This window comes from Podarcis erhardii (assembly GCF_964252035.2).
Source record: "Podarcis erhardii genome assembly, chromosome: 7".
NCBI lineage: Eukaryota > Metazoa > Chordata > Lepidosauria > Squamata > Lacertidae > Podarcis > Podarcis erhardii.
Genome location: NC_138511.1, coordinates 82,667,974 through 82,694,533, shown reverse-complemented (window position 1 = coordinate 82,694,533; position 26,560 = coordinate 82,667,974). Strand labels below are relative to the sequence as shown.

The 26,560-nt window shown below is 47.0% G+C and overlaps 1 protein-coding gene across 1 annotated transcript in view; it reads right to left on the bottom strand.

The window, feature by feature from the left end:
• TMEM145 (transmembrane protein 145) overlaps window positions 1-26,560 on the bottom strand; it is a 35,123-nt gene that overhangs the window by 7,499 nt on the left and 1,064 nt on the right. The window contains exons 2-10 of the mRNA XM_081869124.1: window positions 12,562-12,636; window positions 12,016-12,093; window positions 8,495-8,581; window positions 5,606-5,707; window positions 5,434-5,518; window positions 3,907-3,978; window positions 2,998-3,066; window positions 2,062-2,142; window positions 1,697-1,775 (exon numbers count right to left, since the gene is read on the bottom strand). Coding sequence (XP_081725250.1) covers window positions 1,697-1,775; window positions 2,062-2,142; window positions 2,998-3,066; window positions 3,907-3,978; window positions 5,434-5,518; window positions 5,606-5,707; window positions 8,495-8,581; window positions 12,016-12,093; window positions 12,562-12,636 — 728 coding nt within the window. The remainder of the gene's footprint in view (window positions 1-1,696; window positions 1,776-2,061; window positions 2,143-2,997; window positions 3,067-3,906; window positions 3,979-5,433; window positions 5,519-5,605; window positions 5,708-8,494; window positions 8,582-12,015; window positions 12,094-12,561; window positions 12,637-26,560) is intronic.

Below are 26,560 nucleotides of genomic sequence, written 5' to 3'. Positions count from 1 at the left end.
TGCTTCTCTTCCTCTGTGTCCCATTGCAATCTCTATTGCCTTCCCTTTGAACATCACATCATGACGTGGGCACAAACAGAAGCATTCCCCATTTCTGACCTTATCGGGGACAAGGCACCCTTGGACTAGAGAGACTCAATAAAGTATGAGACAAGATACATGTGCTTTGTGCACTGCTGCTAACATGGTGTGTACATCACTTCCCTGACCCGCAGCAGGAGCACTTTGAACGCAGAGCGTACAGGAGGTGTGTACACAGAATGTAGCTTGTCATTTCAAGGGCTTTACCAGTAGGGGGCATGTGTAGCCTGCAGAAATCTAGCGGCTGTCTCTGTGGTGCAGTCTATTTAATTTTGTTTTTAATGTTTCGGGGCACTTGCAGACAAGCTGTTTAACTGAGCTTTCATCCTGATTTGTTTGCAGAGAGATTAGATGACACCAGCTATTTAACGTACATGTAAAGCACCCTGATACCACTTTTAACAGTTTGTTAAGGGTGCTGAGGATTTCTGAGAGACCCTCCGTCCCCCTTGCAAGGCTACAATTCTCAGAGAGATTTAACCATCAATCCCTCTTCTCTGGGAACTGTAGCTCCGGGAAAAGAACAGGAGCCTCCTAACAACGCCCAGCACCCTTAACCAACTACAGCTCCCAGAATTCCTTGCTTAAAGTGGTATTATGACACCTTAAATGTATGAAATGAATGGGGCCTCTGGTTTGCTTGCTGGGGGGTTAGGCAATGTTGTGTCAGAGAAGTGTTATCCCAGTGCACTTTTCCATCAGCTGCCATCAATAGTTTGGGGAAGTTGGTTTGTAACGCAAGACCTCCTAATCCAGGAGGAGGAGGAGGAGTTTGGATTTGATATCCCGCTATATCACTACCCAAAGCGGCTAACATTCTCCTTTCCCTTCCTCCCCCACAACAAACACTCTGTGAGGTGAGTGGGGCTGAGAGACTTCAGAGAAGTGTGACTGGCCCAAGGTCACCCAGCAGCTGCATGTGGAGGAGCGGAGACGCGAACCCGGTTCACCAGATTACGAGTCTATCGCTCTTAACCACTACACCACACTGGCTCTCAACAAATCCACTATAACTTTGTTAATCCACTATAACTTTGCAACCAGAGTTTGTCTTCCTGTCTGTCTGTCTGTCTGTCTGTCTGTCTGTCTGTCTGTCGGTCGGTCGATTGATTGATTGAATGAATGAATGAATGAATGAATGAATGAATTTATATACCACCCTATACCCGGAGGTTTCAAACCCGGAGTTTGCCAATGTGTGACTGAACTGCGTCCGAATTTGGGATCCGAAAGCAAATAGGAGCTGGGATAGCTCAGTTGGCAGAGCACGAGACTCTTGCTCTCGGGGACATGGGTTCGAGTCCCATGTGTGGCGAAAGATACCTGCATTGGACCTTCATGGTTACTTCTAATTCTACAATTCTATGAATAGAAGCATCTTGCCTGCAGGATGCTTCTCCACACCAAACGACCCTCTCACAAAGTTGCTTTTCATTTTTTGGAAGACACGGCACCGAGTCTCAGTTATCCGTGTTTGCAAGTGAAGCAACTCACCCGTCGATCACAGCCTTTATGGACCCCCATACCCTCCCACCAATTATTCACCACCAGGCAATACAGCCCCATCCCACCCTGACTCATTGGAAGGTCTGTCCCCCTTTAGTCATGCTGGTACCTGGTGACAGTGAATCCTTTCCCCAGCAGGATAAGCATCAGGAGGAAGATCAGGAAACTGACGGAGAAAAGGAGCTTGGCTAGAGGGAGGAAGGAAGGAGAAAGAGAGGGAGGGAGAAATGGAGTTAAGCCCAGGCCATTAACAGGGTTCTTCTGGAATATGAGACTTAAAACAGTCCAGGATTTTTATGTGGCCTTTAAATAATGGATCAGCAAGGAAGGGGCAAAGGATACACACTAGAAAGAAGAATACGGAATGGCCAACAACAGTCATTGTTTCCGTTCTGAATGGCTGCAGGACTGTAACATCCAAGACAGCAAATTTTAAATGGCCCTGTTCACTCTGGATTCCCCCTTCGTACCTACCCAAGATCTTGAGGCTGCCGTTTCCAATGCCGTCGCTCGCATACTGGCCCCAATATATGCAGAAGAACATCAGGCTGAGCACTGAGAAGAAGAAAAAGGGAGGGAGGAAAGGGAATGCAGCAGGCAGCAGGTGTTGTGCAATTGCAAAGGCAGAAAGAGGATGGAGGGGTCAGTTGCCCATGTGGGGTCTCCTTCCTGATCCCTGGCAACCGTTCTTTGTCCTCCGACTGTAAAGGTAAAGGGTAAAGGGACCCCTGACCATTAGGTCCAGGCGCGGACGACTCTGGGGTTGCGGCGCTCATCTCGCTTTATTGGCTGAGGGAGCCAGCGTACAGCTTCCGGATCATGTGGCCAGCATGACGAAGCCGCTTCTGGCAAACCAGAGCAGCGCACGGAAATGCCGTTTACCTTCCCGCCGGAGTGGTACCTATTTATCTACTTGCACTTTGACGTGCTTTCGAACTGCTAGGTTGGCAGGAGCAGGGAGCGTGCAATGGGGGCTCACCCCATCGCAGGGATTCGAACCACCGACCTTCTGATTGTCAAGCCCTAGGCTCTGTGGTTTAACCCACAGCGCCACCCACGTCCCCTCGCCACCCGCGTCCCCTGCAACTGTATCAGCCATCTAATCCCAATCCCGTCTTTTGTCCCCTCCTTCCATCCCTAACGACACCCCTTTTCCCTGCCAAAAGCATTTCAGTGAACTCCGAACCTGAATGCACAACCCTAAGCCTTTGGGAGCAGCAGACAGTACACAGTTTAATTGTAACGCACCCTATGTATATAAAACCAGCTTTGGAACTACACGATAAAGGGTGGGCTATAATAAATGCCAAATCAATAAGTGAAAACAGAAACAAAGCCCAGCCACTGATGTCAGCAACTTGGCAGGGTTGCTTTCCTCCCCAGAATGTGCCCTCGCTGTCCACGACTCACCCTCCACCCCAGCTGCCGTCATAAACATCTTGTAAGTGGTGTGGAGAAGTTGTCGTCCCTTCAAAAGATCTGAGAGGGAACAAAGAGACAGAGAGGGTCACGGACACAGAGAGACACAGAGAGCAGGGGGCCGTTGGCAAAAGTATCGCTGGCTTTTCTCTACACACCAGAACACAGCAATGAGGCCTCTCTCCCTCACTTCATTGCCCGGGACTCATTGGAGATTGGGTTTCTCTTAGAAATTCTTCTTCTGGAGCCAGGGGTAGGTACTATTGGGAACTTGCCATGGTCCATATTCCTGCGAAAGCCCCCCCCCCCATCATTCTCTGGAGACACCTGACCCCACAGCTCCCTCTCCTTGCTGTCAAGCCTTTCCGTCACAACACCGATTGGAGGAACTACTCCTCTCTGCCTCTCTACAGAGCGATGCCCCATTTGCCTGGGCACTGTAAAGGTAAAGGTAAAGGTAAAGGGACCCCTGACCATTAGGTCCAGTCGTGACCGACTCTGGAGTTGCAGCGCTCATCTCACTTTATTGGCCGAGGGAGCCGGTGTACAGCTTCCAGGTCATGTGGCCAGCATGACTAAGCCGCTTCTGGCAAACCAGAGCAGTGCATGGAAACGCTGTTTACCTTCCCGCTGGAGCGGTACCTATTTATCTACTTGCACTTTGACGTGCTTTCGAACTGCTAGGTTGGCAGAAGCAGGGACCGAGCAACAGGAGCTCACCCTGTCGCAGGGATTCGAACTGCCGACCTTCTGATCAGCAATCCTAGGCTCTGTGGTTTAACCCACAGCGCCACCCACGTCCCTGCCTGGGCACTGGGGACCCCCAAAATAAGTCACACTGCATGAGAAACAGGAAGCGTTGACCCAACTGCATCCGGACTGGGACTCTTTGGTACTCACAGCCAAAGTAGCAGGAGATGATGAGGATTAGGATGAAGATAAGCAGGAAAGTTATGTCTGTCTCCAGGATGCCTGAGAAGAAAGGAGACAGCAGATTCAGCAGTGGATGTGGGAATTGCCTTACTTTTTTATAATGATTTTTATTAATTTTCAATTGCAATTCAATAATAGTTTCATTATAACAACACCAAATCATAATACTGTACAGTTACTAATACCAATCATTCAAATACCAAATTATATAATTTAGGTGCCCCTCCATGCGCTAGATTTGACTGTTTGATGATCTTCTTTATTTCTGCGTTCCAAAATCTTATTCATTTCAATTGCATTCCGGTCAAAACAATAATCCCTTATACAACAACTGCAATATTAATAACTTCCATTCGTGTTGACGCATTAAATGATTTACAGAACTACAAGTGAGGCACTCAAACTATACTCTTGTTCTTCCTGTGTGTGGCAATTATTCTGTCCTTGTAAAACGTTATATCTATCTTTTCTCGGTTGTTGCTGTTCTCCATCATGCCTTGGGCGGAGCTGATATCCTATTGTAGTTTCATAAATTTCTCCACCACTCCGTCCCTGGCTTTGTTGTTTTGCAACTTTAACAACAGCTGCGAAAATCACTCGGTCCCAATAAATAACCTGTTTTCACCCTTTTCCCACTCAGCCTGGGAAGAAGAGTGGCCTGTGAACTGCAGATGACTCAGTAATGAACCTTATCAGTTCCTTGGCAAGTTTGTGGATCAAAGGAATTTGTGAGATGAAAGAAATTGACTTGTACCACTCCAGTCTGGAGCTTCAAGGTTATCGCTGTTGTGTGAGGGCTGCTGCTGCTGCTGCTGCTGCTGCTGCTGAGGAACTAGAATTGCCTATCTGGGTGCCTGATGGCTGTTGTCACCTGCTCAACATCAGGTAGTTTAGGCTGAGAGATGCCCGACAGGCGCAAGCTAATGCTGTTTCATGTTGTTGTTGTTGTTGTTTAGTTGTTTAGTCGTGTCCGACTCGTTGTGACCCCATAGACCAGAGCACGCCAGGCACTCCTGTCTTCCACTGCCTCCCACAGTTTGGTCAAACTCATGCTGGTAGCTTCGAGAACACTGCCCAACCATCTGGTCCTATGTCATCCCCTTCTCCTTGTGCCCTCCATCTTTCCCAACATCAGGGTCTTTTCCAGGGAGTCTTCTCTTCTCATGAGGTGGAGCCTCAGCTTCAGGATCTGTCCTTCCAGTGAGCACTCAGGGCTGATTTCCTTCAGAATGGATAGGTTAGATCTTCTTGCAGTCCATGGGACTCTCAAGAGTCTCCTCCAGCACCATAATTCAAAAGCATCAATTCTTCGGCGATCATACCTGCTTTCATACCTGCGTGCAAAACCAAACTCTGGTCTCTAAGTTCCTAGCCCAGTAGTCTAACCACTCTGACACACTCTCTCTCTGTCAAGCCTCGGCAAACGTGCTGTAGGAATTCAGATTCCTAGAATCTGAACTTCGCAAACCTGACATGAACTAGCAGGGAACTCACCAAACTCATCAGCCGAGAAGTGCCGCGTCCAAAGCGATTTGCCGTTGGTGAGGATCATCTCATACTCCAGTTCCAGCCCATCGCCCTGTGAGAGAGCAGTCAAAAGTCATTCTGATCTTAGGGAACTAAGACAGAGCCACAGACCCAAGTGGGCAGGCGTCACGAGACTCACCCCACACTTGCTGAGGGCCACATACCACCAGCGCTCACGAACTGAGCGGAAACTCCTGCCGCTGGCACAGCTCAAGTACCGCACCGAATTTTCTGTCACCAACTGGAAAGAATAATAACACGAATAATTTTATCATTTGTACCCTGCCTATCTGGCTGAGTTGCCCCAGCCACTCTGGACAGCTTCCAGCATATATAAAAACATAATAAAATATTAAACATTAAAAACTTCCCAATATGGGGCTGCCTTCAGATGTTTCCCCCCCAAAAGTCAAATAGTTGTTTATCTGTTTATAATAATAATTTATTATTTATACCCAGCCCATCTGGCTGAGTTTCCCCAGCCACTCTGGGCGGCTCCCAATTGAGTGCTAAAAACAATACAACATTAAATATTAAAAACTTCCCTAAACAGAGCTGCCTTCAGGTGTCTTTTAAAAATAGGATAGCTGCTTATTTCCTTGACATCTGAAGGGAGGGCATTCCACAGGGCAGGTGCCACTACTGAGAAGGCCCTCTGCCTGGTTCCCTGTAGCCTCATTCCTCACAATGAGGGAACCACCAGAAGCCCCTTGGCACTGGATTTCAGGCTGAACAATGGGGGTGGAGACGCTCCTTCAGGTATACAGGACCAAGGCCGTTTAGGGCTTTAAAGGTCAGCACCAACACTTTGAATTGTGCTCAGAAACGTATTGGGAGCCAATGCAGATCTCTCAGGACTGGTGTTATGTGGTCTCGTTGGCCACTCCCAGTCACCAGTCTAGCTAAAGCATTCTGTATTAATTGCAGTTTTTGGGTCACCTTTACAGGTAGCCCCTTTGAAGGTGACATCTGTTTGACATCTGATGGGAGGGCGTTCCACAGGGAGGGCACCACTACCAAGAAGGCCCTCTGCCTGGTTCCCTGTCACCTCACTTCTCACAGTGAGGGAACCACCAGAAGGCCCTCGGAGCTGGATCTCAATGTCCAGGCTAAATGACGGAGGTGGAGATGTTCCTTCGGGTATACAGGGCAGACAAGAAGATTTGTGATATGGCAATCAGGTAAAACTGAAGGAGGAGCTTCTCCTTTTCAATTACCCCCGGACCATTAGGAGATGTTTTTGCTATAGGAATATCACAGGAGTCTATAGCTTAGGCCCTTGAGTTTCTCCCCAAGACACACAAACCTCTCACTGTCCCTGTTTTCCCCAAGGGTCTTTGCCTGACTGGAATATGTCCTTGAATTCTGATCATGCCTGTTGCTTGTCGGGATGGAGGATAAAGAGGGGTGTTCAAGTGCATGTAAAAACTATCCTACTGTACAAAGGTTACATTTGCCTTTGATGCTCAGCCTAATTTTGCCTCCAACTCTGCCTGCCTCTGGCATGCAGCCCTGAAAATTCCCCAGCCCTGATGTAGCTGAACCGAAAACCTGCTCAGGAAGCAAATGTGAGCTCCACATTCTACGTGGAACAATATCGGCCATAGTTTGTGGGTCCCCAAGCCCTGCCCGTGTACGTGAGTTTGCTATGAATTTTGTGGAAGGGGGGGGGGAAGCATCTTAGCGGAGAAAGAAGCCAGAATCGTAGCCCTTATTAGAGTAAAAAGAGCAGGTCCTTGCAGCTGCACAGATAGGTTTAACTGCATATGGGCAACACTGGCTGAAATTTCAAAGGCCCAACTTACTATGCTTGTAGGACTACAAGAAGTTTTGTAAGGAGAACTATATGAAATATTACAGAAAAGACTTATGAGAAGGGATTATAAGGTTTTGACTATTAAAAGTAATAGGGCAATAAATGTAAGATTAAAAGAGAAGGTTTGAAAATCATTAGACGTGGTTGATGAAGTCTTAGGCTAAAATACCCAAATGATGTACAAGATGAGATGATACGTTCTTTTGGAAAATATACGCAAAAAGCAATAAAAATGTATTTAAAAAAGAAAGAGATTTCAAAGGCCAGAGAGATGTCTAAATAAGATATTCTATAACTGGAGAAGAGGTATCAGTGCCTTTGTCTGTCCCACAACTGGTCAAAACAGAGAAATTCAAAAATTCAAATCACACTGCAGAAAAATATGTGCTGAGTAAGATGATACATGCAAATTTGCTCCAATTGCATAAGTCGTTTAAGTTGCTGAATCAAACTTTCCTTGGTGAATAAATCAGGATTCCCTGGGCACTCGGTTTGTTTTGTTTTAAAATGGTCTGCACACAGCCCTAGATGCATGCGCATGCGCACACACCCACAAACCACCATCATGCTTTCTGTCTTTCTCCACACTGAGAGACAAGATAAAATAGAGGACAAAGGCCCCATTTTTGCTGGACGCCCAGTCAGAACCTGTTCCTCTCACTGCAAGTGTCTTCTTTTGTGTCAGAAGGAATGCTGAAAAAGAGAGCTGGCCTGCTTGTTTCATGATAGGCTCAGCCAGTATAGCATAAGACTCTTAATCTCAGGGCTGTGGGTTCAAGCCCCACGTTGGGCAAAAGATTCCTGCATTGTTCTCGTAGTCCCTTCCAACTCTACAATTCTATGATGCTCATTTACACCTTTCACGCAATATACAAAATTCAAGAAAATCAGCTAAAAAGCAGTTGCACACATCACAGAAAGTAACAGCAGGTAACATCTAAAACACCCATGTTTTCTCCCATGGCAGAGATCTATGCATCCAGCTTGGAGAGCTTGTCGGAACAAAAAACGTCTTCAGTTGTTTCTGGAAAGTGCAAATAGCATTCGCAAGCCTTTTTGCTTCAGAACATCCTGTATCTAATTTAGCACCTGCCAAATCTGTTTGGCTGTCTGTTTGTCTGATCTTACTATGACCAACATCCCGAGTCTTTGGGTATGGGGGAAGTGGTGAGCAGAACCCCACAGCCCCTTTCAAGTCCCAGAGATGCTTACCTGGCATCCAGACCAGGCATACTGGGTGGTGAGGTTGATCACCTGATTGTTCTCTGGACGGATCACGGACTCCTTCATCAAACAATCCTAGGAAGAGGAGAGAGGAGGTAAAAGGGAAATAGCAGGAGCCCCAACCTAACATCACCATCAGCAGGATGACCACATGCAAAAGAGGACCGTGGAACTGTTCATTCAGAAGCAGTATTTCCTTTCCTTCCTTTCTTTTTGTTATTCATCCTTTATTATTTTATTCACATAATATACATTCTTCACAACAAACAACTCCAAAATAAACAGACAACTCCAAAATAAAATCATATGTAACAAAACCATAAGTCTCATGTTTTCATTTACACTGATCTCCTCTCCGATACCTTTACTTGATATTTCTTGCTGCTTTCTGCTTTCCTTATAAAATCTTTATGAAAATTTAAATATCTTAAATCCTATACCAATCTTTAACAGTTTCAATTAATCCCTTCACCTCCCTCCCCCACAGCCCAGTACTTCCCTCCACCCGTGTGCGATCTTCTTTCCCCACTATTATTTTTGTTATTCTTGCGTTATTCACTTTATTTGTTATTGCATCCTTAATATATTATTAGCCTATCTCCTTGAGCCTTTTAAACTTTTGCATATTAATTTTTAAGCTCTGTGCTTAAAAGGCACACTTGGCAATTCCACACCGTGATCAACTCCTGCCTGAAAACTTACATCCCCACTGTGGAAGGACGTGTGGATCCAGAATTGGCCTCCACAGTCACTTACGGACTCATTGTTAAAACCGTGTTTATGGACGACAATCATACTCGGCTGCGAGGGATCGCCAAAGAAGAAGAAGAAGAGGATGACAGAAGAGGATTGGGGAGCAATCCATTGTCTCCCCTAGCAACCGCCCAACCCCACCTCCTCCCAGTGTCTTTCCTTGCACACGTGGAGAGCCAGGCCTTAGCACGGCTCCTCTGGCAGCAGGAAGGTTTTGTGAGCAAACACTTCTCATCGCCAAGCCTTAACGAGCCTCTGCTGATAGCCGATGCTCATATCTCCGGAAACTGCCACATCTAATCTCACACCAGAAAGCGCGCAAATTACATCGCACAAGAAAGGCACCCAGCTGCTCCCGGACACCCACTGTCATCATGGAAATATGCAAATGTGCTGCAGCTTCGTAGCGCCTAAGAATGGTTCCACCTTCTCCAGCTTCCCTCTGCGCTGAAGAAATTGCAAGTGCTCACCCCCGTCCCGTTCTGACTTAAACCGCCTTGGAAGAGAAACCTCAAAATTCTTGACCCGTTCCAATTGAAGAGCAGCTTCTGTTACTAAGGGACTGCTGAGCAGAAGAAACTGCTGGCTATAGAAAATAGAGGTTTATTCTGTCATTCCACCAACCTGCGTACCAGAATACTTTGCGCTTTTTTCATGCAGAGCTTTCTGAGAGCTCAAATCGCTTTACATAAATTACCTGGGTAATCTGTACAACAACCCTGCAAAGTAGGTCATCATTCTTATCCCTATACTATTGGCCATCTGCACAATGTGGAAAATACCTAACCTCAGACATCCTCCTTCGTCAGGTCAGGGTGACTATGAGCAGGAGGAATATGTTCCTTACAGATTGCGAGCGCGGCTAAATATATTTCTGTTTTCTGCAAACATAGCAGCAAGGAAGAGAGGAAGAGAGAGAGTATTTGGTTTTTAGAATTTAGGCACTTTTAGCCTTAGTAATTAGGCACTATGAAAAGAACTCATAAGGCATAATGGTGTACCCGTATGCCTTTCTCAGGTTGCCACATTCCCCCCTTTCAAGCTTAGAAACAATTCAAACATTTCTTTCTTCAGCTTGACCCTCATGTTGAACTCCAGTATAGACAACGGTCTATTTCAGGGGAATCTCCTCAGAGGGAGGTTTGGGCCACAATACTGCAGAGGTGGAGGGGGGACGGGAAGGTGCCACGTTGAAAGATAGCAGCTTCCCTAAGCCAACACACAACCCAATTCTTATTCAGAAGCAAGCAAGTCTTACTGACTTACCGTATTTTTCGCTCTATAGGACGCACCTGACCATAGGACGCACCGTGTTTTAGAGGGGGAGAACAAGGGGAAAAAATTCTCCCCCTCTCTGCTCAGCGCCCCTTCAGCGAAGCGGCAGGAGAAACGGAGCCCCTTCCATTTCTCCTCCCGCTTCGCTGAAGGGGCGCTGCGCAGCTCTCCCTCTCTGCTGAAGCCAGGAGAGTCTTGCTCTCCCGGCTTCAGCAAAAGGAACCTGAAGCCTTTGGAGCACAGCACAAGTTCCCGCTGCACTCCAAAGGCTTCAGGCGGCTATCCCTGAAGCCTGGAGAGCGCACCGACCCCTCTCGCTCTCCAGACTTCAGCGAAAGCAACGCGTAGCCTCCGGAGTGTGGAGGGAGCGCTCCCTCTGTGCTTCAGAGGCTTCACGTTGCTATCGCTGAAGCCAAGGAGCCTGCATTTGCTCCATAGGACACACACACATTTCCCCTTAATTTTTGGAGGGGAAAAAGTACGTCCTATAGAGCGAAAAATACGGTAAACAGGACTTCCTCTCAACTAATGTGGATAGGATTGAAGCAATATCGCACATGAGCTGAGATCCAAACACAAAGATTTATGCACAATGAACTTAAACTGGGTTTAATGGCCATCACAGTGCCCCTCCATCCCCTAAGTTCATTATCAGTCAGAGAAGAATGAGTGGAATTCACTTGGACCCTCACCCAGATCAGACTCTACTCGGGGTCTCAAGTTCTCATCTCCTAACCCCGCTAGGACCTTCCAGTTCTCAAAAGCTCCTTCCATTCCTCCTCATCCTCCAAAAACCCTCCCCACAACATCTCCACAAGACTCGTGACACCTGGAACTGCTGATCTGTGAGGGGAAGCAACAGGGGAACTCTAGCCGACAATTCTCAGTCCAGTCACCAAAGGACAGTTCCCCCGATCCTCGGGGAGAAGCTATGACAGCGTAACAAGTATAAAACAAGTGCTAGTCTATTGCGGGACTACAACTTCCATCACCCCCCAAAACTGACCATGCTGGCTGGGGTGATGGAAGCAGGAGTTCCACATCACTAAGGACATTGGTTCACCAGCATTTTACTACAGATTTCTCCTAATAAACACATTTTTTAAAATGCAGTTTTAGCTAATGGACACGTTTCTGAAAGCTGTTTCCCCATATACAAATGCCTTCTTGTTTTGTTTTTTCCACGAACATATCCATCCTTATGCAAACTTTCTCCTCATAGATGCATTCTTTGTAAACGTTGCTAAGCAAAATTTTGATAAGTGCGAATTTCCAAGGACAGATGTGTTTTTGGTTCACATATAGCTTTGAAAAGCGTGGCTTTGATAAGATTCGGCTTCCAAAGAGGCCTAAATCGAATTTCTCTCCTTCTGCCTCCGTGGTGACTGTGCATAACCTGCAGAGAAGAAGCTAACCCACTGGGACATATTCACCTCTTGAAGGGAAGTCTAACTGCAGCTGAATGACCGATCCAAACTGACCTTGTTTCCCTTCTTGTAGACGGCGGGCCACTGGGAAGGATCATCAAAATAAAGAAGGATATTCTCGCAGCATTTGGCCTTTAAAGGGAAGCAGAAGTGCAGCTTTAAGGATAGCAACAGCAACATAGGCCCAACACGACAAATAGATTGTGTACAACGACAGGGATGGTGGACCTGTGGTCCTCCTGATGTGGCCAGACTCCACATCCCATCACCCTAAGCACAGGCCATGCTGGCTGTGGGATGATGGGAGTTGGAGTCCATCCACACCTGGAGGGCTGTTTCCCACCATATATGAAAAAGGTTAGGCTTTTCATTTATTTTGCTTATTTGACAAAATATGTCAATAAAAGCAGTTCAATGCCATTAAAAATAATTTGGAAAATTAAGTAGCAAACAAAAAAGAAGATTAGAGCATGTCAATATATATGAAGTTGGGGAGGCTTGCCTTAAAAAAGTTTTATGCAGGCACCAAATTTTTTGAGATGGTAAAAGAAGTGGCTAAAAAACAAAAAAAGGAATATGATTGAAAGATAAAAATATTACCTCTGGGTAGCGGAACCTGAAGTCCAGGCGCCCATAGTCAGAAAGGAAGCAGAATCGAGTCAAGAAGACCCAGTCCTGGGAAGAAGGAGTATGTGTATGTGTTATTTCTTATCATACCAGCTCCACCATTTTGTGTGTTTTTTTTGTTTAATATATTTATGAACCTCACTTTCATATATAATATATCCCAAGGTGGTATACAGACTAAACATACAATATCACCATGAACACATCAAAAAAAAGTTTTTGATTTGAGTTCCTACTGAAATGAGGCTGCATTTTAATGTTGTACTTAATCTTGTTTTTAAGTTGTATTTTAATCAAATTTTTTTACCTGGTGTTAGTCGCCCTGAGTCCAGTCTTAGTTGGGGAGGGCAGGGTATAAATAAAATTTATTATTATTATTATTATTATTATTATTATTATTAAACCCATCAGTAAGAGCTGCTTGGCAAAGAATCTCACATTTGAAAGTCCTGCCAGAATAAAACAGTTTTTAGAAGACTCCTAAATCCAAACCCAGGACACCACCTTCTGGGTCTGAAATCCTGCACAAGTCACATGACCCACACAAGATTGCATATTCAGGGAGAGGAAACACTTTTTTTCGGAGTGAGATCTTGACCAGAAATCACGCAAGAGCAAGGCGCCCAAAATGGCCACTGTACTCTCACAGGGTGAAATGGGATGTCTGGGTTTTCTGGGACAGTTGGTGAGTATGATGGTCTGAAATTGTATATAGCAGCTTCCATGTTCCTCTTGAAATCTTTAGGGTCTTCTTGCATGAGGGTCTTCTCCCAGCCCTTTGCAAACCCAACCCAATGGAAGCGCGTTGTGGAAAGCATCCAAACACGATTAGAACATTATATTTCAGGAGAGATTAGCGTAAGCCCAACCCAGCCTGAAAATTATTCAAGTGTCGGCAGCCCAAACACGGCTCCAACCAGTTACCATAAAAATTTTTACGGCTTGGCTGTAGGAAGGATAAATAACATCCCAAACAATCCCCATAAAATGAAATCTATTAGGCGGTTAACGTCATAGTCATTAATTTAATAGAGCGCAGTGCACCAGTTAGAGAGGGCAAGCCACTCTGTACCAACGGCTTGTTGCTAGATGTGTAGACCCCTAAATGAAGGGGGCCGCAGGGCAGAAGTGGCCTGCTTCAGGAATTGGTTCTGAAAGCAGCAGAATCTTTTTTTAATCAAGGGCAGGGGGCTATTTCACCATTTGGGCTCTGTTGTGTATTGAGTCAAAGGATTTTATATCTGTATTATTATTGTCTGTATTTGCATTAGGGTAAATTAACTGCCTGTTGGTTCCAGAGGGTACAGCTACTATTGGTTCATTTAAGCTGCTGTATTTGGATCCTCTGTCTTATTGGTTTCCTCCAAAAGGCAGGACTGTGATTGCCTGATATTGTTCGATCCAAAATGTATCCTTCTGGCTGGTTCCCTGTCCCTATAAATGTAGCTCTCCCCTCCTCAGGCCCCAGTCTTGTTTGCTTTAATAAAGAAGTGTTACTAGAGAACTGTCTCCAGCATATTATGTCAAGAGAGCAGAAATCACAAGCGGCACGCTACAACAGGCTCCATTTTAGGAGACCAGGATCTTGCTGCACAAACATTAATGGGTCCTGTGACCCCAGACCGCAGGTTCTGGGTGGCAGAAGTGGGGTTGACATGGGATTTCTTGTAAAGAATTCTCAATATCATAGAATTGTAGAGTTTGAAGGCACCCCAAGAATCATCTAGTTCAACCCCCTGCAATGTGCAGAAATCTCAGCTAAAGCATCCATGACAGATGGCCACCCAACCTTTGTTTCAAAACCTCCAAGGAAGGAGAGTCCACCACCTCCAGTGGGGGACTGTTCCACTGTCAAACAGCTCTTACTGTCAGAAAGTTCTTCCTGATGTTTAGTCAGAATCTCCTTTCTTGTAACTTGAAGCCATTGGTTTGGGTCCTACTGTGCAGAGCAGGAGAAAACAAGCTTGCTCCCTCTTCCATGGCTATCATATCTCTTCTCAGTCTCCTCTTAGCCAACTCCTTCAACCATTCCTCATAAGGCTTGGTTTCCTCAGCTAATATAATACTTTGATTCTTTGGGGGAACCTGTAGGTGTTGATCTCCTGTTTACCAGTCTTAGCACAGAATTTTTGTAGGTTTTTAGTACAGTGTTGCCTCGCAAGACGAAAAGAATCCGTTCCGCGAGTCTCTTCGTCTAGCGGTTTTTTCGTCTTGCGAAGCAAGCCCAATGACGGCTTAGCGGATTAGCGCTATTAGCGGTTTAGTGGCTTTTAGCGGCTTATCGGCTTATCGGATAAGCGGCTTAGCGGCTTAGAAAAAGGGGGGGAAGGGGGGAAAAACCCGCAGGAACTCGCAAGACATTTTCGTCTTGCGAAGCAAGCCCATAGGGAAATTCGTTTTGCGAAGCACCTCCAAAACGGAAAACCCTTTCGTCTAGCGAGTTTTCCGCCTTGCAAGGCATTCGTCTTGCGGGGCACCACTGTATAGATATGGTCTTGGCAGAGATGTGTACAGACTCCTAGAACCAACTTTCCTTTTCATCTACGAAGCAGATATGCTCCCTTACAGCGCATATTCAAAGGCCCGACCTCTCCAACCGTTGGACCTCTTCCAGATCTGGGAACAGGATCCAAAAGTGTTGGCTACTTGAGTCTCAAGATGCACTCTCAATGCAGATTATGTGCCACTCCACATTTGTTAACAGCGTTGTCATGGTTTCCCGGGAAGTGAGTCACTCGACTCAAAGGTTTTTACGCAAAACTTGAGAACATTTTCCGATGGAGGGCCATTGACACACAGAAAAAGTCTATTGGGGGTGTAACCACAAGTGGGCAGAGATGGGGGGCTGGATCTGGTGGTAGGTGGGACCAGAGCCAAAAGAGGGTGGAGTTTGCAGGATTGCATAGTTCTATGGGTCTTTTCTGTCTATTTCTCTCTCTCACGCACAAACACAGTGCCAAAGAGGAAGAGATTCTCAGAGGTGGTGGTCTGGAGGAGGAGAATGGCCCTACAATGTCCAGAGAGCCAGTTGATGTTTTGGATCACACAAAATCAGACTCAGGACTGCAGGTTCCCCACCCCGATTTAAATACTGAAGCTATGGTCTACCTCCCTGCAGCCCTTTCTTACAGGTTATGAAACACAGACTCTGCTTATAGATTCCTAGAATGGTAGAGTTAGAAGGGAACCCGAGGGCCATCGATGTCCAAGCCGCTGCAATGCAGGAATCTCAGCTAAAACATCCATGGCAGATGGCCGTCTAACCTCTGCTTAAAATCCTGACCACCAGAGAGAATGAGAAGAGTGAGAAAAGAGTGGGGATACACACACAAACACAAACGGGGCTGTAACCCTAATTGCGCCAATCACCCAAACCTGACCATTGCACCATTAACCCTCTAGAGCTTCCACCCTGTGCAACTCCCAAGGTCTTTTCACCTTCCCAATCCCAGTCCTGAAACCACTTTTCTATTCTGCGGCCCTATTTTGTAGCCTTGTTCTCACCTTCACCACCACGTCCATGCCTTCCCCTCCTTTTTTGTACAACTAATCCAGAATGTATGGGACGCGGGTGGCGCTGTGGGTTAAACTACAGAGCCTAGGCTTTGCCGATCAGAAGGTTGGCGGTTTAAATACCCGCCACGAGGTGAGCTCCTGTTGCTCGGTCCCTGCTCCTGCCCACCCAGCAGTACGAAAGCACCTCAAAGTGCAAGTAGATAAATAGGTACTGCTCTGGCGGGAAGGTAAATGGTGTTTCCGGGCGCTGCTCTGGTTCGCCAGAAGCAGTTTAGTCATGCTGGCCACATGACCCAGAAGCTGTACGCCGGCTCCCTCGGCCAATAAAGCGAGATGAGCGCCGCAACCCCAGAGTCGGTAACGACTGGACCTATTACCTTTACCCTTTACCTAATCCAGAATGCAGGAGCTAGACTGGTGACTGGGAGTGGCTGCCGAGACCATGTTTAGGGAAGTTTTTAATGTGTGATGTTTTATTCTGTTTTTAATCTGTTGGCAGTCGTCAAGAGTGGCTGGGGAAACCCCGCCGGATGGGCGGGGTATAAATATGTAAATGATGATGGTGGTGGTGGTGGTGGTGATTCCCCCCTCCCCTTGCACACAACCCCCCCAAATTATAACCTACTACACCTCACTCCTCCCCAATATGGCAACTACGAAGCACCTTTTTCACCTTCCGCAAAAACCTTGGAGCCACCATCTCTTCCTATTCTGCAAACCCTTCCGTGCCTCTGCTTAGTGGTGTAATGGGTCAGTGCGTCTGGCTGTTAACCAGAAGGTTGGCGGTTCGAGCCCACCCAGGGATGGCTGTGGGCAGGATTCCTGCATTACAGGGGGTTGGGAGAGATGACCCTCAGGATCCCTTCCAGCTATACAGTTCTATTATTTTATTATTCATTTTCGCCCCCATTCCCATGCCTCCTATTCGCACATGACCTGTGGCCTAGGACCCTCGTACCTATGGGACCGCCTCTCCCGGTATGCCCCGTGGAGGACCCTAAGGTCCATAAATAGCAACACCCTAGTGGTCCCGGGCCCTAAGGAAGTTACATTAGCCTCAGCCAGAGCCAGGGCCTTTTCAACACTGGCTCCGGCCTGGTGGAATGCTCTCTCATGAGACCAGGGCCCTGCAGCATCTGATTTCTTTTTTGCAGGGCCTGTAAGACAGAGTTGTTCCACCTGGCCTTTGGCTTGGAGTCAATTTGATTCCCTCCCCCTCTTTCTGTTTTCCTTTCTCCTCCTGTGATGAGGTTGCATTTTAATGTTTTAATGTTTTAATGTTGTATTTAACCTTGTTTTTTAAGTTACAGATAGGTAGCCGTGTTGGTCTGCCATAGTCAAAACAAAACAAATTCCTTCCAGTAGCACCTTAAAGACCAACTAAGTCAGTTCTTGGTATGAGCTTTCGTGTGCAAGCACACTTCTTCAGATACACTGAAACAGAAGTTTCCAGACCCTTCTATATAGTGAGAAGGTGGGGAGGGGTATTACTCAGAAGGGTGGTGGGAATGGGTGATTGGCAGATAGCTGTGATGAGCCTGTTGACGACTCTTAACGACTGCAATAGGTCTTACAGGAAAAAGCAAGGGGTGAAAAGGTGAAAAATGGCTGAATTACAACTTATCACCAAACTCAAAACCATGGAAAAACCTGGTCTGAACAAAGACCTTGGATTCTTATCTCATTATACATGACAAAGCCATTTTTCACCTTTTCACCCCTTGCTTTTTCCTGTAAGACCTATTGCAGTCGTTAAGAGTCGTCAACAGGCTCATCACAGCTATCTGCCAATCACCCATTCCCACCACCCTTCTGAGTAATACCCCTCCCCACCTTCTCACTATATAGAAGGGTCTGGAAACTTCTGTTTCAGTGTATCTGAAGAAGTGTGCATGCACACGAAAGCTCACACCAAGAACTGACTTAGTTGGTCTTTAAGGTGCTACTGGAAGGAATTTGTTTTGTCTTGTTTTTTAAGTTGTATTCCAATCAATTTGTTTTTATTATTGGTCGTTAGCCGCCCTGAGCCCGGCCCTGGCTGGAGAGGGTGGCGTATAAATAAATTATTATTATTATTATTATTATTATTATTATTACACAGTGGTGGCTGGTGCCCATTGGTGTTCATAGGGTGGAGGGCAGGGAGGTCAACATTAGGGGGCGCCTGACTACTTGCAAGTAGGAAGTTAGACAGGTAGGAGATGCCTGAGGGCCGACTGATGTTGGTGATCTGATGTCCTGTTTGTCAGCTTCCATGGATACCTTTTGCTCTTTGAGCCCAGCTCTTTATTGACTTCAGGGCAAAAACTTCAAAGTCAGAAGTGACCTTCCTTAGGGAGTAACAAAGAGGCGCAGCAAATTAGATACCTGGGTAATAAACCATAAGCTCCCATTGCCCAGAGCATCCTCCAAAATGCAGCTACGTGACAGTTCACACTAATCAAATGGAGCAAAGGGTACTAAAAAAGGTCAGATCCTATCCCCCTTGACAGCATTCTCTCAGTTCCCTTCTGGCACAAACTCTAATCTGCCTTGCTGATTGCAAATGCCAGAGAAACTACATTCATGCCACCCTATGAAACTGCTTTGAACAGTTGTGGCTTCTTCCCCCAAAGAATTCTGGAAGCCGTAGTTTGCTAAGGGTGCAGAGAGTTGTTCAGAGGCCCCTATTCCCCTCACAGAGCTACAGTTCCCAGAGGGATCTGATTGTTAAACCACTCTGGATATTGTAGCTCTGTGACGGGAACAAGGGGGACGCTCGGCACTTTTAACAGATGAATCATAGAATCATAGAGACATAGAATCATAGAGTTGGAAGAGACCACAAGGGCCATCAAGTCCAACCCCTGCCAAGCAGGAAACACCATCAGAGCACTCCTGACATATGGTTGTCAAGCCTCTGCTTAAAGACCTCCAAAGAAGGAGACTCCACCACACTCCTTGGCAGCAAATTCCACTGCCGAACAGCTCTTACTGTCAGGAAGTTCTTCCTAATGTTTAGGTGGAATCTTCTTTCTTGTAGTTTGGAACCATTGCTCCGTGTCCGCTTCTCTGGAGCAGCAGAAAACAACCTTTCTCCCTCCTCTATGTGACATCCTTTTATATATTTGAACATGGCTATCATATCACCCCTTAACCTCCTCTTCTCCAGGCTAAACATGCCCAGCTCCCTTAGCCGTTCCTCATAAGGCATCCTTTCCAGGCCTTTGACCATTTTGGTTGCCCTCCTCTGGACACGTTCCAGTTTGTCAGTGTCCTTCTTGAACTGTGGTGCCCAGAACTGGACGAGTCCTGTAATTCTTTGCGGGGGGAGTCACGGCTGTTTAAAGTGTCATCATAGCGCTTTAAATGCACGACGTTGAGTGCGGCAAGAATAACCCCGTTTATTCCAGTTCAATGCCGATACGGAAGGGGTTTGTGTCCGTGATCCGACCATCGGGAACCCCCGTTCTTCCAGGAATTGCATCCACCTCCTTTCCCCTTCCCTCTACACGGCCGAAACAGCGCAGCAGAATACCGTGCGGTTACTGTTGTTTCTCAGGCACCTGACACCACAGACGGTGTCAAGTCACCGTACCACCGCAGTTTCCTGGGTCAATGCCATCCCCGCTGCAAGTAGACAACAGCCACTGATAGACACAGCTGAGACAGACAAAAGTCTCAAGAGGAGGGGCTGAAATAATTCGGGTCAGGGGAGAAGGCAAGAGAGGCAGATCGAAGGATTTGGAGAACAGGCAGGGAAGGATATTGTAAGCTAGACCATATCTGCCAGGTCTAGAAATGTATGTATATAATATCAGGTATATAAAATCTCCCCGAGGGAAATGGATATCTAAGGAAACAAGCCTCTTTCGTCCTCCCTCTTTCTCCTCTGTCCGACTCCCGGGCCTACCTCCTTCCCCTTAAAATCCCCTTCGCGTTCCCATGGCAACAACCCATGCTCAAGGTTTCCACGGAAACCGTACCCGAGGCTGAAGAAGGCAGAGGAAACAAGCAAAATCCGAGAACTGGGGCAAAGGCAGGGGGGAGGATCCAAAAGGGGGGGTCAGACTGCACACACCCCTCCCTGGATTTCAAGCAGCCTCCTGAGCTTTATCTGCCTGCCGCGGGTCTCTCTGAAACCCCCCAAATAAACCCCTGGGGGTGCATTGCCTCAAAAAATACTGCTTTTTGGAGAGGCCTGCTGCCTCAATGACTGCATCCTGCAAACAAACAGCAATTACTGTAACAGGCGCTGTGTTAAAGTTGTGAGAAGGGGCAAAGCTCAGGTGAAGCACCTGCTTTTCCAGGTTCAAATCCTGGCTTCTCCATGTAGGCTTGGGAATGCCCCCCCCCCTTTCTGAAAACCTGCTGCTGTTTACAGTGGCATAGCGTGGGTTGTCAGCACCCGGGGCAAGGCAAGTTATTTGCGCCCCCTAACCCGTGGATTTGCGCCCCCTAACCCTAACCCCCAGATGTTGCGCCCGGTGCGGCCGGCCCCCCCTGCACCCCCCACGCTACGCCACTGGCTGTTTATCATCAGGAGGTACCAAGCTAAATGGGTCAACGGTCTGCATTTACACCAAACGCTTAAAGTACTACGGTACCACTTTAAACAGCCATGGCTTTCCCCCCAAAGAATTCTGGGAGCTGTAGTTTGTTAAAGGCGCTGAGAGTCGTCCGGAGACCACTACTCCCCTCAGAGAGCTACAATTCCCAGAGTTCCCGATGGAGGAGGATTGATTGTTAAACCACAGTGGGAATTGTAGCTACTGGAGGGGGGCGTGTCTCCTAACAACTGCAGCTCCCAGAATTCTTTGGGGGGAAGCCATCACTGTTTGATGTGGCATTGTAGCACTTTAAATATACAGTGGTACCTCGGGTTACATGCGCTTCAGGTTACATACTCGGCTAACCCAGAAATATTACCTCGGGTTAAAAACTTTGCCTCAGGGTGAGAACAGAAATCGTGCTCTAGTGGCGCAGCGGCAGCAGGAGGCCCCATTAGCTAAAGTGGTGCTTCAGGTTAAGAACAGTTTCAGGTTAAGAACGGACCTCCGGAACGAATTAAGTACTTAACCCGAGGTACCACTGTATGGTGCAAATGTACCCCAACACAACATCCAGGATAATTCCTATGCTTCAAATCCTTTTCTGAAGCTCTCTCTTCTCCAGGGCTCCCATTTCTGCGCCCCAAACCTAGAGCCCTTTTGTCCTCTGTGTGCGGTCAAGTGGTCAGTTTTCCTTCTTCCTGTCCCAGCCTCTGGCAGAGCCCTTCTGCAATGCCAGCTCCAGGATTTGGAGGGCATTAGTGACTGCATCTCCATCTTAACTGATGTCCCCGTGGCCTTGCCTGCTGCCTCAGGACCCAATCTTCCCAAACACCCAGAGGGATGCCAGAGGCAAGCAGAGAATTGGCTGGCCGACTCTTGAGTAGTCGCATCAGGCAGTTAAGGAGACCTTTGGGGGCTGACAGCAGCCACCCTGCAGGGGTGTAGTGGTTATCAGTGGTGACTAGTGCCCCTTGGGACTGGTATTTTTTAACCTAGGTTAACCAACCTCTTGGGACACCGGTGGTGCCGTGGGTTAAACCACAGAGCCTAGGGCTTGCCGATCAGAAGGTCGGTGGTTCAAATCCCCGCAACGCGGTGAGCTCCCATTCCTCAGTCCCTGCTCCTGCCAACCTAGCAGTTCAAAAGCACGTCAAAGTGCAAGTAGATAAATAGGTACCACTCCGGCGGGAAGGTAAAAGGCGTTTCCATGCACTGCTCTGGTTCGCCAGAAGCAGCTTAGTTATGCTGGCGACATGGACTGGAAGCTGTACACCGGCTCTCTTGGCCAATAAAGCGAGATGAGCGCCGCAACCCCAGAGTCGGCCATGACTGGACCTAATGGTCAGGGGTTCCTTTACCTTTACCTAACCAACCTCTTGTACATGCAACTACAGAGTTGTCTGTTAGGTGTGGGCTGGGGTAGAGGACAGATTCATAGAAATATACTGTAAAGTTGGTAGAGACCACAAGGGCCTTCAGTGCGGGAATGTTTTGCCCAACGCGGAACTCGAACCCATGACCCTGAGATTAAGAGCCTTACTCTCTGCCGACTGAGCTAATCCTCGTTTTTAAAGCATATTTCATATACGGAAGGCACATCCGCCCCATAGATTTAAATCAAGCATAGGCAAACTCAGCCCGCCAGGTGTTTTTGAGACTACAGTTCCCATCATCCCTGACCATGGGTCCTGTTAGCTAGGGATGATGGGAGTTGTAGTCCCAAAACGTCAGGAGGACTGAGTTTGCCTATGCCTGATTTAAAGCATATTCAGCACACATTTAAAACGTAAGTTGTCCCCCCCTCCTCACAGAACTACAACTCCCGGACATTTTCAAACTACAGGACCCAGGATTCTTTGGGGGTGGCTCTGAAAAAGCAATTGTTGCAATGTGTTAATTGTGGTTGTATCAAAAAAAGATGTGCTGGTTATTCTGGTGGCCAAACATGCAAAAATAGAAAATCCTGCCATCATTGGCTACTACGAGTCACAGTGGCCATATGTTATCTCCAGTATCAGAAAACAACAACCAGGCAGGGTTATTGTGTTTACGTCACACCTGTGGAAAGATGTGTTAGGCCCTTAGTCTGATGCAACACAACTCTTATGCCCTTACATTTCTGTGCTTTAACATCAGATTAATTAACCTGGAATATATACTGTCCCTCGTTCTGCGCTTTTGCATACATTTAAAGGACAAGGCCTTCATCCAAAGAATTGCAGTTTGCTAAGTGTGGCTCTGTGAGGGGCAAACTACAGTTCCCAGAATTCTTTGTGGGGACGGCACCATGTACTTTAAATATGCTTTAAATGTACAGTGTGACCGTCACATGTAAAGTGGATTAGAATCTTCACTCTAGTGCAAAATATCCAATTACAGGATTTAACTGTCCTTTACCCAATTTATTAGCAGATGGGCTAAAGTGGGTCAATTAGCTGACATTAAAAACTCAAATATGTGCTTTGGATCAAATAACCCAGGGTATTTGGCGATTGCACCCTAAATCATTGGCTCATTCCCTGCTCCCAGACCCTCCAATCGCAAAGGAGATACTGTGAACCCAATGCTAACTGCCCCTACTACACCCACCTACCCTTTCTATGGCCTAAGAAAAAATATGTGGTGGTACCTCCAATGCAGGCAAATTTATTGCGTAGTAAGGTTTATTGAGCTAGCATGCAGTATATAGAGAGATTGGAAGGGCAGAGGGAGTAAAATGAGGCCAAACGACAACGAAGCGCAAAAAGTATATATAGTCTGTGGCAATGTTGTATATAGCTATAGAGCAAGTAAAGCGATCGTTTACAACAGCAGTTATGCTGCATTGCTGACTGTAAATACATAGAAAGAATATTTATTGTGGTTTATAACATAGGGAACTGTAGGGTTGCCATATTTCAAAAAGTAAAAACCAGGACACCCTGAAAGTTGTTGTTGTTGTTTTTTAAGGAAACTCCCCAAATTGTTGAGCTTTTTACAGAAAAACCCAAAAGTTGCAGTAAAAACTACAAAAATATTTTTTTTTACGTTTTGGAGCTTTTTAAGGCATTTTCGGCACGATTTAACCCGTTGCTGGTTTTCCAGAACATCTGGCCGATTCCCGAAAAGTAATCCAGGACACCATTTTCAGAGGCGGATTGCAGGACATGTCCTGGGAAATCAGGACGGACGGCAGCCCTAGGGAACTGCCTTATACTGAATCAGACCAAATAGTCCATCTGGCTTAGTACTGTCTACACTGACTGGCAGCTGCTCTCCAGGATTTGGAATGGGACCCTACCAGCCATACCTGGAGATGCCAGGGATGAAACAGAGACCTCCTGCATGCTCTAACACTGAGCCACAGTGATGTGTTAGGGAGAGATCTTGGTTTTATACAATACTGTCACAGAAGATGATTCAGTCCCATTTCCCTTCTTCCTGTTGTGTGTTCATCTACATGGAAAGTATATTATACACACAAACCCACCAACTTAAGATAACGCTTTCTGCATCCAATATTGCAGACTCTGGGTCATGTTAGTATGCTAGTCTTTTAAGGTGACATGAGACTTTGTTGGTTTTTGTGTGTGTACAAGAGACCAAGGGCTCATGCTCCAGACTTCCTTTGGTGTCACAGGTCCGAGCTTTAAAGCTCCATGTCTGAAAGTCTATTTTAATTTTTTGTCGCAGCGCTTTCCTCAGGGTGTTTTACCGCCAAATCAGAGCAAATGGCAACTGGGTTTTCTGTGGGTTTCCGTTTGCTCCGATTCAGTGGTAAACCACGGGGTTTCCTGCAGAAAGTCAAGTAACTTTTATTGGCATCACATAAGAACATTCAGAATACATTTAAAATAGATAGGCCAGTGCGATCTCGTCGCCACCCCAAGGGCACAGTCACCCGCCAAAGGGCAGAAGAGGCGAGCAATCTGCCTCATCTCTGAGGGTTTCCAGCAAGGGCAGGATCCTGTAGCATACTTCAGCGACAAAAAAATCAAATAGAGGGACACTCAGGCAGAGAGCTTTAAATTCCAGACCTGTGCCTAGAAAGAGCAATGCAAAGGGAAGTCTAGATGACTCCACAGCTACCCCTCTAAAAGTTGTTTCAGCGGCATAAGGCACTTACAGACAACCTGCTTATTTCACATTTAGCCTGATTTGTTTGCAAGGAGATTAGAGGATTTTGGCTATTCCATGAGTATTCATTGTGATGTGTTTGCTGGGAGGTTAGACGATGTTGCATCAAAGCAAGTGTTATCCCACACTTTCCAGGGCATTCTCCTTTCACTTTCCTTACTGCAAAACCCAAAAAAAACACAACAACAGATCTGTTGGGAAATGAGGTTTTTGTTCCACAAGACCTCCCTATCAACTACAATTTTGCGGTGTGAATTTGTTGGTATGAGATGTGAATCCCACCCCAAAACAGTGACAGCCTGGAAGGACCCATAGTCATGCTCTCCCACACAGCAAAGAGGCAAAACAGCAAAAGCTTAGGAAGCCACTCTATAGTGAGCCCGGGCACTGGTCCATCTAGCTCACTGGCCTTCAACTGGTGGTTTGGGACACATTCATGGGTCATGGCCTGATCCAAGGTGAATTGCAACAGGAGCACTACCACCATACAAATGTATGAGTAGGGTTTACTCCTTAGCTTTTTCTTCTCCTGAAGATATCCCACAAGCCAACAGAGGTTTAAGATCTGAGTTTTCCTTCTCCATTTGCCCCTCACTTCCCTCTATAGCATATGAAGAAACTGCTTTCTTGACCGCTGGACGTGTTTTGGCTTCCTCCACTCAATCCAACAGAACCTGTCTTCTTCTGCAGGGCAAGTCCCTAACTCACTGAGGGTTTGAGACCCGTCAGCTACCCTCACCTGGTTTAGCCAGCCAATCGAAGCCGTTCCTGGGGTGTAGCCGCTGTCACATGCTGACAGCTTCCAGGAGCCACAGGTGAGAGTCCATTGCAGGGTGAGGACCAAAGGTGGACAAAGTACCCCAGAAGGAGAATGACGTGTCCCCTACCAGGGGTACTAAAGGTAAAGGTAAAGGGACCCCTGACCATTAGGTCCAGTCATGGCCAACTCGGGGTTGCAGCACTCATCTCGCTTTACTGGCCGAGGGAGCCAGTGTACAGCTTCTGGGTCATGTGCCCAGCATGACGAAGCCGTTTCTGGTGAACCAGAGCAGCGCACGGAAACGCCGTTTACCTTCCCACTGGAGCGGTACCTATTTATCTACTTGCACTTTGACGTGCTTTCGAACTGCTAGGTTGGCAGGAGCAGGGACCGAGCAACGGGAGCTCACCCTGGCGGTGGGGATTCGAACTGCTGACCTTCTGATCAGCAAGTCCTAGGCTCTGTGGTTTAACCCACAGCGCCACCCGTGTCCCTACCAGGGGTACTACCCCTCCCGTATCCCCACCCCACCAAATGTCTGGTAAAAGAGTAAGCAGTGGGACCCCAAAAGCACATTTCGGTTAAAAGTGGGTTTTGGGTCTGAAAAGGTTGAAGGCTACTGACCCGGCAGCAGCTCTGTAGGGCTTCAGACAGTGGCTGTTCCCATCCCTAGATGGAAATGTCGAGGACTGAACCTCCTACATGCAAAGCAATTGATCTGCCACTGAGCCAAGACCCTCCCCACTGATATCAGGTTAGTTCTTCCAGAATAACTAGCTCCCCTAGTTATTGACACACCAGGCCTGCTCCTGGTTTTTTTATTCCACATCTATGTATGCATTGAACGGGCAATAGAAACAGCCACCCACCTCGCTTCTATCTGCTCCACTCCAAACAGCCAAGGCTGCTGACCGTGTGCTAAACGACAAGTGACCTATTGCATGGCCTTGAGCCTGCACCCTATGAGGCAGGCCTGGCGGAGGAAGCTCCAGGGTGCAAAAGTTACAGCACCGTGAAATGGATCCAAACACTTAAAAAAAAAAGCAAG